Here is an 18,276-nt window from a genome sequence, read left to right on the forward strand (position 1 = left end):
AAATATATTACCTGCTATCCTAGTGTGGGAACTGTCCTTATGAAGTGCCTAAACATACCACAGAAATCCTCCAGCACAATTGCTCTACTTTCTTATCAAATGCAGACTTGCTAAAAGAATGAGTTTTCAACGCCTTCAGGGACCAGATTCAGCAGTTAACTTAACTTGTTCAAATGGGCAAGTGGTATCATGTAGCTTTACAAGGAGCAACCTGACCTTCTCACATTGACCAGGAGTGACATTATTGTGCAGGAGGAGAAGCAGTCACATCATTTCTGTTTTGCACAACCTGCTTAAAGTTTGCAACTAAATGCTTGTCTTCAGTTGAGCTGACAAGAGAGAAGAGGGGGCTCAGTGAACCATGGCCGGGCTGCCATGAAATGACAGGAATCATTGGCATACATTTCAAATAGCTCTCTCAATCCTATTAAAGCATTGCAGTCCTGCTTTAAAACAGACAAGTATGAAACAACTTTGATAGATAGAGACTAAAATGGCTTATTGATTTTTTTAAGTCTGAAGGAAATTACCCAAAATGTGTCATTCCTTAACATTTAAAAATATGTTACATAAAAATGAGCAACTGTGATAATAAATAAAACTTGGAGAGAAAAAAGTTGGCTATCTCCTTATTCAAAGAGACAGAGCTACCAGAATACATCCAGATATCGCACAAATTTTTTAAATCCACTGCCACTTCTGCTGAAACAAAAGTCAACTGATAAGAAAATTCCCATTCAAAACAATTTTAATTGTACTGTTAACTCTTCCTCCATTTTTTAATTTCATGAAGTCATAATCCAATCTGAGTTGGTCTGTTGGCATTAGCAGACATAGTCACTGGAGAGGAGTGAGATGATGTCAGAGCATGGGGCACAGTATTTATAAATGTCTCCTTTAAGAAAGTGTAAGTTGTATCAAGTTCAGCTTTCAATGGTAAGAAATCCCCGATACCAGTTGTGTCAGCAGGAAGAGGAGCTCTTGAAGGAATGGAGAGATTTGAATGGTCTCGTGATCCTATCTGTGACATACAAAAGAAAAAAATAATAGAGTTGAAAACTCTCAAACAGAGCCTAAAACCATAAACAGGCAAGTAGACTAATAATCATTATAATATAAAATGAGATGGAAATTACTATTTCAATAATCTACACGTGAATATATAAATAGTAAATTATTTATCAAGTGTGACTGAATCCCTTATTTGCTCTTTTATGAACTTTTCTAGACAACAGGAATTTGTCTAAACACTAAATCTTTGTGTAAAACTTTTTATAAAGTTATTATATCAGAGAGTCAATACAATCAGGGATTTTTACCTTGACTTCAGTCCATTGGCAATTTACAGAAACCGATGCGAATAGCATTTATTTCATCATGCTATATAATAAGAGCCATATAATATGGAAGATTAGATTACTTAGAAAATAAACTATGAGTATTTATGTTTTTTAAATCTATCTGTTTTACTTATTTGACAAAAGCAGCACAAAGAAAAATAAGCCAATCCCAGTGATCTCCAGAAAATGACATACTAAGATACAAAATTCTAATGAGAACTCTTTGGCTTTACTTTAATAATAATGCCACCACCCTGTTTTTTCTTTTAACTTTATTATTTTAGGTTCAGGGGTACACGTGCAGATTTGTTACATGGGTAATTCTTGATTTAAGTCACTGAGGTATGGTGTACAAATGATCCCATCAGTCAGGTGGTGAGCACAGTCCCCGAGTGGTAGTTCTTCAACCCTCTCCCACTCTCATAGTCCCTGGTGCTCAGTGTCTATTGTTTCCATCTTTATGTCCAAGATACCACCCTGTTTTGATAAAGACCATTATAAGTATTTAGAAATCACATGTCAAAATAAGGGAATGAAAATAATTTGTCATATATTTGAGAACACTGATGGTATCCAGGAATTGTTGGAAATTAAACTTAAAAATGCCACAAAGTCATGAAATACTGGACAATAGAATTAAATATTTTGATAAAGCTGCTCATTTAAGCCTTAAGTGACGTCAGAATCTAGTAGTTAATATTGAACATGAAGAAGTCTTAGCAGTAAAGCAGGTAAGTATTACGACATTTAAAGATGGCAGGAAAATAGTGATCAATTGTATGACATAATTTTCCAGATTCCCACAAAATAAATGTTGCTGAAATAACAAGTCTGGTTATAAGTATCTCCACTAAAAATCATACTCTATACGGCAGGGTTTTTTTAAAAAAAAAAAAACTTTTTAGTAGATCCTCTTACAGTTAGTGTTCATAACAAAATAACGTAAACTATAAGGTCTGCTTTATTATGTCATGTTATACGAAACTGTTTCTACATGTAAAAACAAAAGGGAAGATATCACTGGCTTTAGGAACATATTAGAAATTCAACTGTTGTATGTGTTACCAATTTTGTGGATTTTTTTAAGACTACAACTGGAGAAAAAAATCAATATCTGCATCTAACACCTAGTTCAGCAATTTTCTTTGATCTTTGTTCTTTTGATTTCTTGATACTCTACTGCAGGCCAATAGCTGACGGAAATCATCTCTTTTTATACTAGAAGTTAGAAAACACCTAAAATGGTCACTTGAAATAGCTCTATGAAGGACAAGGTTTCCCAGTGGAAGGAAAACAACTTCCAAAATCATGTGTTGACCCTGATTAGTAGTATTAATGAGGTTTTGCTTGCAGAACCTTAATGGTGGGCCTGATCATCTCAGTTCAGAACCTGAACAGAGGCATCTCATTACATCAGAGGCTAGAGGTGTACACACCTGCATTTTTACTGCTGCTAGAATCATTTTTTAGCAGTGTCATTACTGGATTGACTTTGCAGCTATAAACATTACAGTGCCATCTACTAACTTCTCATTCTTCCAGGCCTGGGGGTTAGGGGAATGCTGGAAGAGCAGGAAATGGTGGGGCCTGATTTTCTTCTTAATAAACATAGTTATAGCCATAGTATTCTTTATTATAATAGAATATTGTCAGAAAAGGCTTCAAAAGTTTGTTTTGATACATCTTTATACTTCAAGTTCTGGTCTAAGAAAACTATGTATGGAAAATAGAGGGGTGTGCAGAATCAGTCCAAGGAAGGTCAGATATCCTCTGGGGGTATTTTCTTCTGGATGTTTTAGAGAAAGGTAACTATGCCAAATTGACCAACCATTCCTGTTTTATCAATATTAGTGATACGCATAATTTACTCAAACTTATATGTTGTACTTAAAGTTTCCCTTTTTGTTCTTGTGAATCCATCAACCTAACACATTACAAAGTTAGGAAGGCAGTCCTTTAGGGAAAGTCTCTACTAACTGCTCATTTCTCTTTAATATTCTACAGATCTTGGTAACCTACAAAGAGGTCCCTCTTTTGCCTTTTCTCATCCTACTTTTTCTAACATGTCTACTTTCCACTATGTCGTCTGAAAGCACCTTCTCATCCAATATAACATTTTTGACTAAATAACCTTGAAATGGGGCATTATTTCCCTAGTATTTCAAATTAGTTTCACTTTTTGCACACTATTTTCTGATCTTATGTCCTAAACATGGAAAATAATCTAAAAAATCTCCAGAGATGAAAAAGAGAGAGAGAGATTTCCTTAAAGTCTTGTAACCCCCAAAAGTATAGTCTCTAGAAAGTAAACAGAGTTACTTTTGTATAAAGGAAAACAAATGACTGCTTTTGCTACTGGGATCATCTGCTGTACTGCTAAAAAAAAAAAAAAAACTTTTTTCATGAAATGAGGTAAAGTCTGATTTTAAGTCACTTAAAAGCTTAAAAACAAGCCACCGGCTGGGGGTGGTGGCTCACACTTGTAATCTCAGCACTTTGGGAGGCCGAGGTGGGTGGATCACCTGAGGTCAGGAGTTGGAGACCAGCCTGGCCAACATGGTGAAACCTCGTCTCTGCTAAAAATATAAAAATTAGTTGGGCGTGCGCCTGTAATCCCAGCTACTCAGGAGGCTGAGGCAGGGGAATCGCTTGAATCCAGAGGCAGAGGTTGCAGTGAGCCAAGATCACACCACTGCACGCTGCACTCCAGCCTGGGCAACAGAGCAAGACTCTGTCTCAAAAAAAAAAAAAAAAAAAAAAAAAGCCAGCAACAATTCTGGTGAAACTTTGATTTGAGAATGTGATGTTAAAATACAAGTAAATATGAACTGTTTTTCTTGTTATAAATATCCAGAATAATATCCAGAAATACATAACACTTTTGTACTATTTTAATGTAACACAGAGAGTAAAGGACAGTTAAATAACTTTTTGTCAGAGAACGTTAAAAGTTAGTGTTCACCACCCAGTCTTATATTTTAAATCTGAAAAGTCCATGGTCATATAAACTACTTTTAAAACTGCTGAGGTGTTCTGTCTCTTATGTAAATCTAAATTTAGGCAGTTTCTCAAAAGGAAATTAGTTACCTGAAATAAAAGCTAGGTGTCATGTGAATCTTTATGGAAGCACTTTTATTTACTCAATAAGCTATAAATGATTCTATTTGAACTGCTATACTCCATCAGCTAAATACATAGTCACAATACAAAATGTGTCTACTAAATTTCTACATTTTAAAAATCTTATGGAATACAGTAATTGGACATATCCAATAGCCATTTTTGAAGGCTTTAATATCTTAATTTTCTACAAATGTTTTTCAAACAAAAATAAATAAATAAAGCATTAGTCTAATAGTAAAATAACCACCCAATAAATTGTCTGTAAGTCAAAGCCTTTTTGCCGACCAAGGCTTCTGAAACTAAGCCATTTGTCTCCTGTGTAACATTTATGATCAAGTTAAGTCTTCTAGAATTTAGTATTATAAAAAGTGAGGAAAAATGTGATTTAGTAAGCCTTAGTAGTATTGCATGGAGATTATGCTAAGCACATAGTGTGATTAAAAGAATACTAGACTGAAGATCCGCGGACTCTAGCTTCTCCTCGCAGTTCTTTTACAATCCGACTGGGTCATTTGGGGCAGGTAAACTAGTCCATCCAAATGAGGGGCTGGACTCTTTCCAGCTTTGAAATTCTACAGGTCTGCTATAATTACACGTATGACAGCATATACTATAAACCCTAACTTTTTTGAGGGACATTAACCCAGAAATCAGTTTCCTGAATATAATACTTGAGAGGATGTAGACAGACCATTCTTAAGGGGAAAGAATACATATTGCACATTGCACATTGTTCTAAAATAAAGCCAAATAGATAACAAGATTAGCCACAATTTAGATGATGTGGCTTCATTCAATTAAATTCTATAGTACTCTTTTCATTACTTCAAACTCCATGATGATGTTTTAAGCCCTGTAAATTATTGACTGCTTTTAAGTAGTCTGCACAGCTCCACATAAACAGATGAGGAAATCAAAGCACCCACAAGAGGGTGTTACAGTGAGGCTCCCTTGCCATTTCTACTTTGGTTCCTAACGTGCTCTTACCACCAGAGTCTCAATACTCATTTCTACTTTGGTTCCTAACGTGCTCTTACCACCAGAGTCTCAATACTCATTTCTACTTTGGTTCCTAACGTGCTCTTACCACCAGAGTCTCAATACCCAGTGTCACAAAGTTTTCTTTCTTCTAAATACTTCAGATGAGTTAGCCAAATTCTACCTGTCAATTTTCCAGTTCTCATGCTGGTCTCATAGGACACTGTAGTTTATACAGACAGCTAGAGTTGGCAAAAATCACATAGTTTTCTCTTGTGGAATGCTCAATTTTATATCTGAGATATATATACACATAAAAACATACATTCACCTTATAAATATATACACACACATATACTTGATATATGTATCATATAAATATACACACTCATATATACATACACACACACACACATCTGCTATCAAGCCATCCAATATTTATTTCTCATACAGTAGTTACCAGTTCTAACTTTTAGCTACCAATAACAAGCTTGTAGGAATATTTTATGCATTCTTCTCCCTGTAAGTTATTAAACCTTAGTACAGACTAGTTTGACTATCTTACTGACATCAAGGCATGGGAAGAAATGTGAGTTAATGGAAAAAATGCAAAGAAGTTGCATTAGGACACACCCTAAGGGCCCAGTGTGCCTAGAGATCTAAAAAGGACAATCATAGAGGTAGAAACAAATCAGAAAAAAAGAGGTAGAATGTATTAACAAGAAACCTGATTCACATCACAACAACTCTGTCCTCAGGCAGACATTCAGCATTCTATATGGTTCTAATTCAGCTTTGGCTACTTGTTTGATGTGGAAGATTGATTGGATCAATGGTTTCGATTCTTCATGCTTCCCTATAACTATGCCCTTGCTCTTGGCTTCCCTGTCCAGCCTCATCTACCATTTCCTCACTTGTACTGTGCAAGCCAGGTACATGGAACTTGTGAGTCCCTAAATAGGACATTCCATAGTTCACATCGCCCTCCAGTCTGTCCAGTTCTGCTCTTTGTTGGGTGAGTCCTCCACGTTTCAAACTCTGGTCAAGGTCTGCCTCTTTCATAAGGCTTTTCTGGATCCTCTTCCCATCCTTCCCCAACTACAGCTAACTGTAACATCCAATCTCATTTTTACATTCCTTCATGAGCATTTATTTTACTATTTTTTCACTTATTTGTATATCCTTATATTTCCGCTATAAAACTATGAGCACTTAGTGTGATGGAATCATGACTTTGTACCCCTAGCACTTAGCAGAATATCTGGGACTAAATAAGATTCCTTAATGCTGAATGAGTGAATGAACAAACGACTTATATTATTACTTCATGGTCTTGGTGTTTTATTGTTATTTTGTTATTTCACACATATACAGATTATGTCGCAATTAGATTTAGCAAAGATTAATGGAAAGAATACAGGTTTTGAAGGTGGAAAGAACTAAGGTTCTAAACTTCGTTCTGCCATTTACTAATTATTTGATCCTTGACAAGTTACTTAACCTGTGTGAGCTTGTATCCTTATCTGTAAAGGAGGAAGACTAATCCCTCATAAGGCTGCTATGAGGATTAAATGGAATAATATACACAAAAATGTGTAGCATAGAGTAACTCCTCTTCTTCACTTCTCTTTTTCACTCTTCTCAAATGATATGAATTCTAACTTTACAATTATAGCCAACATGTATTCAGCATTATGTCAGGCACTGTGCTAGATTTAGTTTTACAGGCATTATCTGAATTCTCACAGTGACTCAATCAGAAAGCACTACAATTATCTTCATTCTATAGTTGAAGAGACTAGGGCTCACAAGAGCAGAATAAATTGCCACAGGTTGCACAGCTTTGTAATGGTAGAAAGGGATTTGAATCTTGGTTCCTCTGACTCTCCTATTCATACGCTTGACCATTACCTTACCATGTTGCCCAAAGAAGACACAGCCTAGCCTCAGGCTTATTTTGTATCTAGAGGCATTTCATCAACAAAATAAGGGCTCAACAAACCTCTCCGAAAATAGAAAATAAAAGTACATAGATTGTGCTAGAGGCTAAAATAAATGTTTATATTTTGATAGCATATTTTGTTGTGGTCCAACATTTGAATGCCTGTGGTACTTACTGGAGTAAATACATAGATCTTATGGAACTTACACAAAAATGAAAGTTATAGCCCTTTCATCAAAGGAGCTTATATGTTGTTATATTCAGAGACAAAATGAGGCACTGAGGTTTAAACTTACACTAGAACACTTAAGGCCAGGTGCGGTGGCTCACGCCTGTAATCCCAGCACTTTGGGAAGCCGAGGCTGGAAGATCACCTGAAGTCACGAGTTTGAGACAAGCCTGACCAACATAGTGAAAACCCGTCTCTGCTTAAAAATACAAAAAATTAGCCAGGCATGCTGGTGGGTGCCTGTAATCCCAGCTACCCGGGAGGCTGAGGCAGGAGAATCGCTCGAACCCAGGAGGCCGAGGTTGCAGTGGGCTGAGATCGCGCCATTGCACTCCAGTCTGGGTGACAAGAGTGAGACTCTGTCTCAAAAAATAATTAATTAATTAAATTACACTAGAACATTTAAACTTTAATTTTAAATTACTTCAAGATATCTTGTGCCTGACAAGACAATAAGTCCCATCTTCTTCTCCAGGATGTTTAGATTTCCTGATGTGGTTGAGGTTAGAAAAAGAGTTGAAGAATTCTCCCAAGTGGCTTTTGTTCTTTCTTTTCCCAGTGTTCTTCATACCCTTGTGCTTGCAGTCTGTTGCTGACCTGACAATCCTGACACAACTGATGGTAGAGAGTGCCAGAAATGGCCAGAAAATGCAAAGGAGGCATTTTCCCCTCTGTCTTGGAAACATACATTTCCAAACAATTCAGAGAGAATTGAAAATGTAAATAAGTTTATGCACTCAAATATATGAAAAGATACAAAAACCAAATAAATAAAAACAAGCATACCATATAGAAAAATGCCACTGAAAGTCTGAAATGACAAACTGGTAAAAATATGTACAACACATAGAATCCCCATACAAGTAACTTTCTTAATTTACAAAAGGCTCATGCAAATCAATTAAAATAATGTAATTAGAAAATAGGCTGAGGGTAGCATATTTATTAAGACTGAGTTCAGTTGTAAGAGAAAACTCTAAATGTCATTGGCTTAAATAAGATATAAGTTTATTTCCCTCTGATAGGGCAATATAAAGTTATCAAGAATCCAGGCTGCTTCTATCTTGGGCTCCATAGCTCAGTACATGGCTTTTACCTCATGGTCAAAAATGGCTGCTCAAGTTCCAGCTAGTATGTCTGCATTCTAGCGAGAAGAAAGGAGGATGGACCAAAGAAGGAGGCACTGCTTCCATTTACAGACACTTTCTAAAATTGTACACTTTTACTTACATCCCATTGACTAGAACTCAGGTCATATAACTAATTTAGCTTAGAGAGAGTCTGAGAAATGTAGCTTGTTTGTCTGTTTGTTTGTTTCCTGAGCAGCCCAGGTAACATTCAGAGGCTCTATTACTAAGAAAGAGAAAACAGATATCAGGAAACCACTGCCAGCCTCTGCCTCATGTATAGATTAGATGTTTGATTGGGGGAGAGAGTAGTATAATAACCAAAAAACATATGAAAATGTGCTAAACTTAATTCATGAGTAAAGAAATACAATGCAACACATCCCAATTAAAGATTACTTTTCATATATCAAACGGGCAAAAACTTAGATGTCTGATGATCTCCACCGTTGAGAAGAGGGAATCAGGCAAACTTACGCCATGTAGTTAGGGATACAGGCTGTTGCAACCTTTCTGGAAGACAAAAATTTAAATGTATCTTCCTTTGACCTAGCAATTCCACTGCTACGCATTTCTTCTATGGCTACACTCAAAAGAGTTCACCAAGGTGAGCATGCAGGTATGTTCACTGAAGCTTTTTAGATAGATAAACAAAACTTTTTTTTTTCAACTTTAAAAGTGATTTTTTTTTTACACACTTTAAGTTTTAGGGTACATGTGCACAACGTGCAGGTTAGTTACATATGTATACATGTGCCATGATGGTGTGCTGCACCCAGTAACTCATCATTTAACATTAGGTATATCTCCTAATGCTATCCCTCCCTGCTCCCCCCACCCCACAACAGGCCCCGGTGTGTGATGTTCCCCTTCCTGTGTCCATGTGTTCTCATTGCTCAATTCCCACCTATGAGTGAAAACATGCGGTGCTAAACAAAACTTTTTAAAAATAAAACCAGAGGTCTATGAACAGAGGGCTATTTAAGTGAAGTATGACAACCATATAATACAACTATTTTAAACGTGAGGTAAATACGTAAAGGCTGATAGAGAAATATATCCAAGTGAAAAAAAACAGTTCAAAATGTATACATGTGTTTATGTGTATATATATACATATATATAAATAGTAATATATATTTTTAAATAAGCATAAACACACATACATGCATATCTATCCCTATTTTTTCTGGAAAAAAGAATCACAACAAACCAAAAGAAACTTAATAATCTTTGGAAAAAAGAACTGAATTAGAGTTTGGGTAGAAAAAAAAGGTTTGAAAGGTTAAATTTTTCTTGCCATGATTTTTTATCTTTAAAATTATTTGAATCATGAAAGAAAGTTATGAACTGGCAGTTCACAAAAGCAAAAATACAGCTAAGTAACAAATAAATGGGAAAACATGGTAACCCCCACAAGTAATCAAAAATGGAAAATAAAATAAGACATTTATTGCCGGTAAAAATTAAATATTAAAAATTACGCTAAAGGTTAGTGAAAGCATTGTGAACCAGGCATTCATAAATTGCCAGTAACTGTATAAATTGATAGAACCATTGGATCTATAATTGGGCAACTGTCTTAAATGCTTAATGCCATTTGATCCAACAATTCCATTTATGATTAGGTTCTTTATATTAATAATAACAGACAAAAATTAGAAATACTCTCATATTCAACCAGAAGCATAGTTAAGTAGGCTATAGCTATGTGGTGGAAAATTATGTAGCTATAAAATTTACAGTTATAAACTTTTGGATAACACGGACAAATGCTTGGGTCTAACCAAAGGTCAGACCTTTGTAAAGAGCTAGATAAGTATCTCATGCTTTCTAGGGTATATGTTTTCTGTTACAAGCATTAGCCCCTGTGCTGTAGCATGTAAGCGGCCATTGAGGATACGTAAATGAATTAGCATGGCTGTGTTCCAATATAACTTTATTTATGGACAGTGAAATCTGAATTTCACATAAATTTTATGTGTCATGATATGTTATTATTCTTTTGCTTTTTTCCCATAACTATTTAAAATATTAAAACCATTCTTAGCTCACAGGCCATACAAAAACAGGTGGCATGTAGATTTGCTGACCCTAGGGCTAGACTATGTCATGAAAAAGCAGTACACAAAATTACATACGGTGCTTGTTTTGTGGTTTTGGAATTGTTGGGATTTTTTTTCTCTATTCTCTGAGTTAGGATTAGGATTTGTATTTTCCAAATTACCTACAGTAAGTACGTTTTACTTTTATAGCTAAAAACCCTTTATTAAAAAATGAAACTGTATATATTTATATATACTGAAATACATCTATATATTTTAGTATAGTTATGGCTCTAAAATGTGTGGTCAAAATGAAAATGTAATTGGATAGTTAAAGGTGTCAGAGGATAGGTCTTTAAGTGTTTTGCATGTTTTGAAAAGATTTTGATCTAGCAAAGAACACTCTCATTTCAATGTTTTCAGTTATCTAAGTCATATTTACAGTTTTACATTGAGTAAACACCTACACAAATAATGACACTGAGTAACTTGTTCCTCTACTCTGCGCAAATGCAACTCCTTATGCAGAGTGGCTACTTATAACTTGTGTGCCTTCATTTTACTCCAAATAGCACTTCCAGCTGCCAAATTACGACTTCTGTGGTCAAAATGTACACATGTCACACTCTCTCTGGGAACTATTAGGCAAAAGTTTTCTGACCACTATTTCATTACTGAAGAATTTCCTCTTAAAGTTATAAACCTTTTTTATTCAATGTCAAAAATTTAGTAATAATCTGGAAGCTATAAACTTAGACCTCGTAGCAATATGTTTTTCAAGGAGTGGAATTACTGAGCAGGCACTCAGGTAAAGAAGAGCAGAGGAAGGAAAGAATCATTTCGAATTTAAAGTAGTTTGAAAGAAATTACTTTCCTAAACCTTTCTAACAATGTAAGTATCTGTCAATCACACATCTCAAAAAACTTAGCATTAAATTCTCATTTTGCAATTTGAAACCCATTTTTTTTGGCATGCCCCTCCCTTCCACTGCTGTTTTAGGCCATGTTCCTTCATTGTTCCATTACATCACACCTAAAATCCTTAGCAATTCTTCGTGGAATGCTGCAAGCTGCCTTTACTTCCCCACTGACCATGGCATAAGCTCTATACTCCCCAGGGTTGTGGACCCTTTGAACAGTTCCATAGCTGGGCCTTTCTGGAGGGACGGGCTATCTTCAGTTAAAAGAATGTATTTCTTAGGGAGAGAAAGGCACTTCAGATGTAAGACAAATCATGTGATCTGGGGGTCATATCTGCGGAATGCCTTCAAATCACAACAAGCACTGGGGCATATGTTCTAAAACAAATCACTTAGCTGGCAATGACATTTCCTTTACATGATAGTCAGGAATGTTATTTCTGATATAACCACATCATTTCCAGCAGTCTCAACCCAAATCCATCCCTAGGGAGAACATCTTATGTAACAGTAAAATACAGCAAACACAAAATTCCAAAATAATATATCCCAGGCTTTATTTCAGGAATTGACTCCCTATATTATCAATTCCATATGATAAATTTTCCCTATGCTTGCATAATGCATAAAGATATCTAAACCCATATCCCCTCTTAGTATCCTAAATTAGCTCTATTCATTTATTTTTTCAGTAAATATCTATCAAGTGCCTATGATGTGCCAAATACTGTTCCAGGTACTGGAATACAAAAGTGAATTAAACAAATAAAAATTCCCGTTTTGGGGATTACTTATTAGACCTTAACTAATCTTCATGCTGATCCAGTTCTTCTTAAATTATAATCTGTTGAAATACTATGAAACCACATAATTGCTATTTTTATAGGAAAAGCTTTGATGCACAATAGCACTGGAAGTTTCCTGTCCTCATTATTCTGTGGATACAAAGTCCCAAGTGAGTCAAGTTACCCTGGTCCTTCCCTGTCCTGGTCGTACAAGCCTCAAACACCCCTGTGGATTCCCCATCAAGAGCTGCTTGGTGTCTGCAATCCCTCCATCAGGGTCTGCCTTCAATGTATTAGAGGGCTTGCTAGGTCATATGGGTGATAGCTCTAACAAAAATTTGGGGTGCCCATCCTTCCCTTTCTGTCATCTGAAAACTGTGACAACTCTGACTGAAACCCAGCGTCTTGCAGTGTCTGTCACAAAATATTTCTTTCAGCTTCTACCTGTAGGCCCTTTTTCTAAGAGTCCAGATGCCAGTCCGTAGGTCTGCATGGAGGAAAGGCATTAGGTCGTTCTCTCCACTTCACATCTCCTTCTCTGGGTGCCTGCCCATAAAATCTCCACTAGTCCTTCTCCAACTGCCAGAGCTCTCATTCAGATTAACTCTCTAGAGTCTGCACACTGGTTTTTCAAAAAGGCCTAAACTTGTTTGAAATGCAGTCTGCGCTTGGAGTAGGTTGTCTACTAGATAATAATTTTGACATAGGTTTCAAAGCTCTTTGCTAAATATTTTTCATCAGTTATTTGTCTCTTCACTTTTTCTGGCCTAAACGTACTTTTAATTTTTGTAAACAAGTCATCTCTTCAGACTTTGCTGTTTCCTACTTCATCTCTTCTTTATTATATGTTTGCTTATTATTTGAAAATATTCAAATTTGAGATTAAAGACTAGAAAAATAGGATAGATGAAACTCATAAGAAATATTAATAAGCACAGATAATGAATTAGCAAGTAGTTTGTGGGACATAGGCAGAATCCATATGGTAAGACCTGTTACTTTATAGATAGAAATGGATGGAAAGGCCACATCGTAAAGTAGAGATATGCCACCTCTAGTTAATGTCATCCTTAAATTGACCCTAGAACTGCAGATAAAACACAAAGCTATTCAGCGGCCTCAGTGGCAAATTATAGCCATTGGCTAGGCATGTTTGTCCCTGCATCTCTCCTAGACAGCAAGTGTGTGTAAGTGGCCTCAGGCACCTTCCATCTTCCAAGCCCCCTGTTTCAAACCTCAACCCTGATCCTCATAACCTCACAGAGAGTGAAGAAGGCTGATGCAGCAGAGAGAGACAGGGCACATGAACACTGCATAACCAAGAAGTCAGGTTATGATCCTTCCCCCTGCTTGCTCCCTGCTATATCTCTTCTTGCTTTTTGCTGTGTGTTTAATTCCACAAACCATGTAATTTCACTATACTAATTTGGTCTGTGACACCTTCTGTTATGACCTCTTGGATAACTTGACTGGTAGTCTTCTTGGACACTACCATTGCATTAACACAATTTCTCATAAAACAGCTTTGCTCTCCTGTACTAATCAAAATGCCGATCCTGAAGCATGCCCTGCTTTCTCCTGTCTTGGAGCCACTTCTGCATGCTGCCCTTTCTATTTAGAAGGAGGCTTCTTCATCAGGTTAACTCCTACTGTTAGTCAAAGCTTACCTCAGGTATCACCTTTACCCCAAACTTTTCCTGGCCTCTGTCACCTTGTATAATATAATATAATATAATATAATATAATATAATATAATATAATATAATACCTCACCTCCGTGTTATTATAACACCCCATACACACTTTTATAATAGCACAGTATCACAGTCTTACGTTTGCTTAGACCTGCACTATTCAATATGGTAGCCACATGTAGCTATTCAATTTACATTAGTTAAAATTTAATATAAAATTAAATTAAAGATTAAAGTTCAGTTCCTCAGTCACACTAACCACATTCCAAGTGCCCCAAAGCCATATTTCTATCATCACAGTAAGTTCTAATGAATAGTGCTGGCTTAGAGTGTTCATTCCTTGAAGCCACAGGCTATTTTGTTTGCTTGTTTCTGTATTACCAGTGGCCTGCACAGTGACAGGTACAGAGCAGGTACTCTATACACCTGCCTGTTGAGGAATGAATGAATGAATGGATGAGTGAGTTAATGGACTTATTCTAGTCCATATTCTAAAGAAAATGAATGGGCATCTTTTAATATTAAACTCCTCTTTCTGCAAATATTTTTATTTCACAGAGTTTAACTTCATTTTCTTTAATTCCAACTTTCTTCAATTCCTCCTTTCGAAGTGTCTCAAGCTTCAGAAGGGAACTTACTGTTCCTTTCTATGCTAATCTTTATTCTTCTGGTGGCTATAATTATTGCATTTTACCTTAGGCCACTATGAAAAAGAAAGAAAGAAGCCTATGACAAAAGATAAGAGGAAAGTTATCTTGGCCAGTGTCCATTCTCAAGACATTCAGACAGGAGTCCTAGCTCCCTAAAGCTTGATTTTCTATATCAGAGGAAAATGCAATTGCTTATTCTACTGCTTTAATTGTCAATTTTCATACTCTCTTGAGAAAGAGTTTCTATTATAAGCTAAATTTTGAAGAAATCTAATTGTTTCATGTAAACCTTCAAAGTTGCCTTTGAGTTGAATGTCTATCTGCTTGGGCAGAAAGGGGGAAAAGAGGGAATTTACATTCACTTTGCTAAACATTAGCATCTTTTGTTCAATCATTTGAATGCAGGACAGTTAGGGGAAACAGCTTAGAGAACAAGAGTTGACACATACAGTGTAAAATCTTTTAAGGTGCTTGGATTCAATGAGGGAGAAAGTGAGACGGAACCATATTTCAGCTTCCTAACCGTGTTCCAGTCTGCGGGAACTTTGTGACAGGTCTCTGTCTCTCAGCCACACTTGACTGGCTTTTGCTGACATTCAGCTGTCAGACAGCAACCCTTTACCAGGCCCCTAACATGCTCCACAGCTTCACCCAATTAACTCACTTTCACTTGACACGGCAGCAAAAAGCTTCATAATAGGTGGTCAAGGTGCATGGTGTCTGCCTGCCCTCGAACTGCTCACACACAGCAAGATGTTTAACCACTTCTCTTCTTGCCTGTATGCTCAGAACTAGCATGGCTACAGTTTAGTCATTCCATATATTGAATTAGACAGGAATCTAGGAAATATTATAGTGATACATTAAGCTGCTCAAAAAAAAAAAAAAAAAAACAGATTTCTAGATGACTAAAGTTAAATTTCAAGTCAGTTCTTTCGGCCCTACTGAGAGAAAAGATTTGATTTTTAGACTACCAAAATTTAATATTAACAACGAATTTATAGTTAATTTTTCCATTACATCATTAATAATAGTATTGTATAAAGACTACCTGGCATTAAAAAAGGGGCATCTGACAAGCAAAAGCGGAAAGGTCGAGGCACATTCAAAAGTATGGAATTCAGCCTCTACTCATAAACATGCACTTATGGACAAACTCAACAATAATTATTCTGTAAATTTTTGTCATGTTACTGAGGCTTTCAGATGAAATACATTGTACTTGAATATATGTTTGGCTAAGAAATAAAATTTTAATCCTTTTTTGAAAAATGATCTAAGTATTTTGCACGTTTTTTCTCACCTCCCAATATGTTCATTTCTAAGCATATAATCAGTTTTCATTTATTTGCACTCTGAAAATTTCAGTTATTTTAAAAATCAATGTTATATAAAGAAAAGTAAAAGTAATATAAACTATGCTGCCTTCAGAAACCTACATTTGTAAAGCTGTGTGATAAAGAGGCCACACACAAAACGTTAAAGATAGGGCTCTTTGTTACTGACATCCAAATGCAGATCCTTATAGTTACTAAGACAGATTATGATTTCAATTCCAAGTATCCTATCAGTAATCAAAGCTGAAAAACTAATTACAAGATGGGGAATCCTAGCCTCCATCATCATGAACTAATCCCAGCAGATATTTCCCACTATTTCACACTAGGCAAAGCACAGTTAGACCATAACTTGCCATTCTATGAATCTGAGAAGATGCTCCAAGCTTTCGAAGTCAGGTCTCCAAGTAGGAGTGCTTTCGTGACATGCCTTCAAATTGCAGAAAATCTTTCTTTACATAAATGCAAATTTGCTATATTGAACGCTGCTCACTTCTTACCAGAAGTTCAAGGAAGGGAGAGATCTTGAATGAATTACTAAGTAATTAGGAAATTGCCCTGCATCAATTTTATTCATTAAGTCCAGCCACATTTTTCATCTAAATCTATCTAGAATTGAATCCTTTTCTACCTCCACTGTTACTGTCCTCACACAGATAATTCTCACTTCTTACTTGTACTACTTTAATGTTCCTTATTATAATTTGTTATAAGTATACACACACACACATACACACACGTCTATTTCCTCACTAAAGCTATAAGTCCCTGATAGAAAGCACCTTATCATATCTTATTAAAAATGTAATATAATATAGTGCAGCAAGGATTTGAGAGGATTCTGGAAAGATGGGAGAGTAGTAAGCACCAGGAACCAGCTAGACAACAATTGCACTGGCAGAATCTGTCTGATGAAAGTATTTTGGAATTCTGGAGTCTATTGAAGGCTTGCAACTTCCAGGGGAAGGCTTGGACAGTAAATTATGATTAATTTCAGTCAATTTTAGCTCTTAGCACAGCAGTAGCTCTCCATCTCCCACTTCCAGCCCCATGACAGACACATGTGCAAATGTTCTTGGAACAGCTTGCACGTAACTTGCAGGAGCCAGGGTAGGCAAAAAGAACCTTGTTCTCCAAATATCAGGATCTGTGCTCTGATTGTTGCTTCTGATCACAGAGGTACCAAAAGGCAGGTGACCATTATTGTTGCACCTTCCCACATTGCACCTCCCCCTCAGCTGAAGTGACATCCAGGGAATTTAAAGGGCCAGCATCATTTCTTCCCTCCTCTTCATCTTTCTCTTTTCCCCTCTTTGGGACCCGACATTAAGGACTAAGATTTAAAAGCAACTACATATATGAGGAAAATTAGAAAGTGACCACACAAGCCCAGGGAAAGGTGCATATCCAGAAAAGACCTGAGAAGACCATAAGTTTACATCTCAGGCTGATCCTTGACACACAGATAGCTACAGCAATTTTAAAAAAATCAGAAAACCCTAGGGAAGGGAGAAAATCTGATTTCCAGAGTTACTATATTATTATATTCAAATGTTCAGTTTTCAACAACAGCAAACAAAATCACAAAGCACAAAGAGAAACAGGAAAGTATGGCTCATTCAAAGGAAAATAATAAATCAATAGAAAACTATCCCTGAAGAAGATCTGGTGGCAGGTCTCTGAGACAAAGACATTACAACAACTGTCTCACAGATGCTCAGAGAACTGAAGAAAGATGTGAAGAAAATCAAGAAAACAATGTCTGAACAAAATGGAAATATCATTAAAGAGATAGAAAGCCTAGAAAGAAACAAACAACAACAAAAAAAGAAATTCTGGAGCTGAAAATTAAAATAACTGAAATGAAAAATTCACTACAGTGATTCAAAAGCAAATTTGAGCAGGCAAAAAAAAAAATCAACAAGCATGAAGACAGGACCACAGAAATTACTGAGGCTGAGATACAGAAAGAAAAACGATTGAAGAAAAGTGAACAGAGTCTAAGGGACCTGTGGGATAACAATAAGCAGAGCAGCATATGCATTGTGGAGATCTAGAACGAAAAGAATGTGCTTAAACACCAATAACAGAAGTAAAACTGGAAAG

The 18,276-nt window shown here is 36.2% G+C and overlaps 1 protein-coding gene across 13 annotated transcripts in view; it reads right to left on the reverse strand.

The window, feature by feature from the left end:
• Positions 1-730: 730 nt before the first annotated feature.
• CCDC171 (coiled-coil domain containing 171) overlaps positions 731-18,276 on the reverse strand; it is a 445,777-nt gene continuing 428,231 nt past the window's right edge. For all 13 annotated transcript variants that reach the window (XM_054501330.2, XM_054501326.2, XM_054501331.2 and 10 more), the window contains one exon: positions 731-1,021. In XM_054501330.2, coding sequence (XP_054357305.1) covers positions 794-1,021 — 228 coding nt within the window. In that variant the 3' untranslated portion in view covers positions 731-793. The remainder of the gene's footprint in view (positions 1,022-18,276) is intronic.

This window comes from Pongo pygmaeus, chromosome 13, assembly GCF_028885625.2.
Source record: "Pongo pygmaeus isolate AG05252 chromosome 13, NHGRI_mPonPyg2-v2.0_pri, whole genome shotgun sequence".
NCBI lineage: Eukaryota > Metazoa > Chordata > Mammalia > Primates > Hominidae > Pongo > Pongo pygmaeus.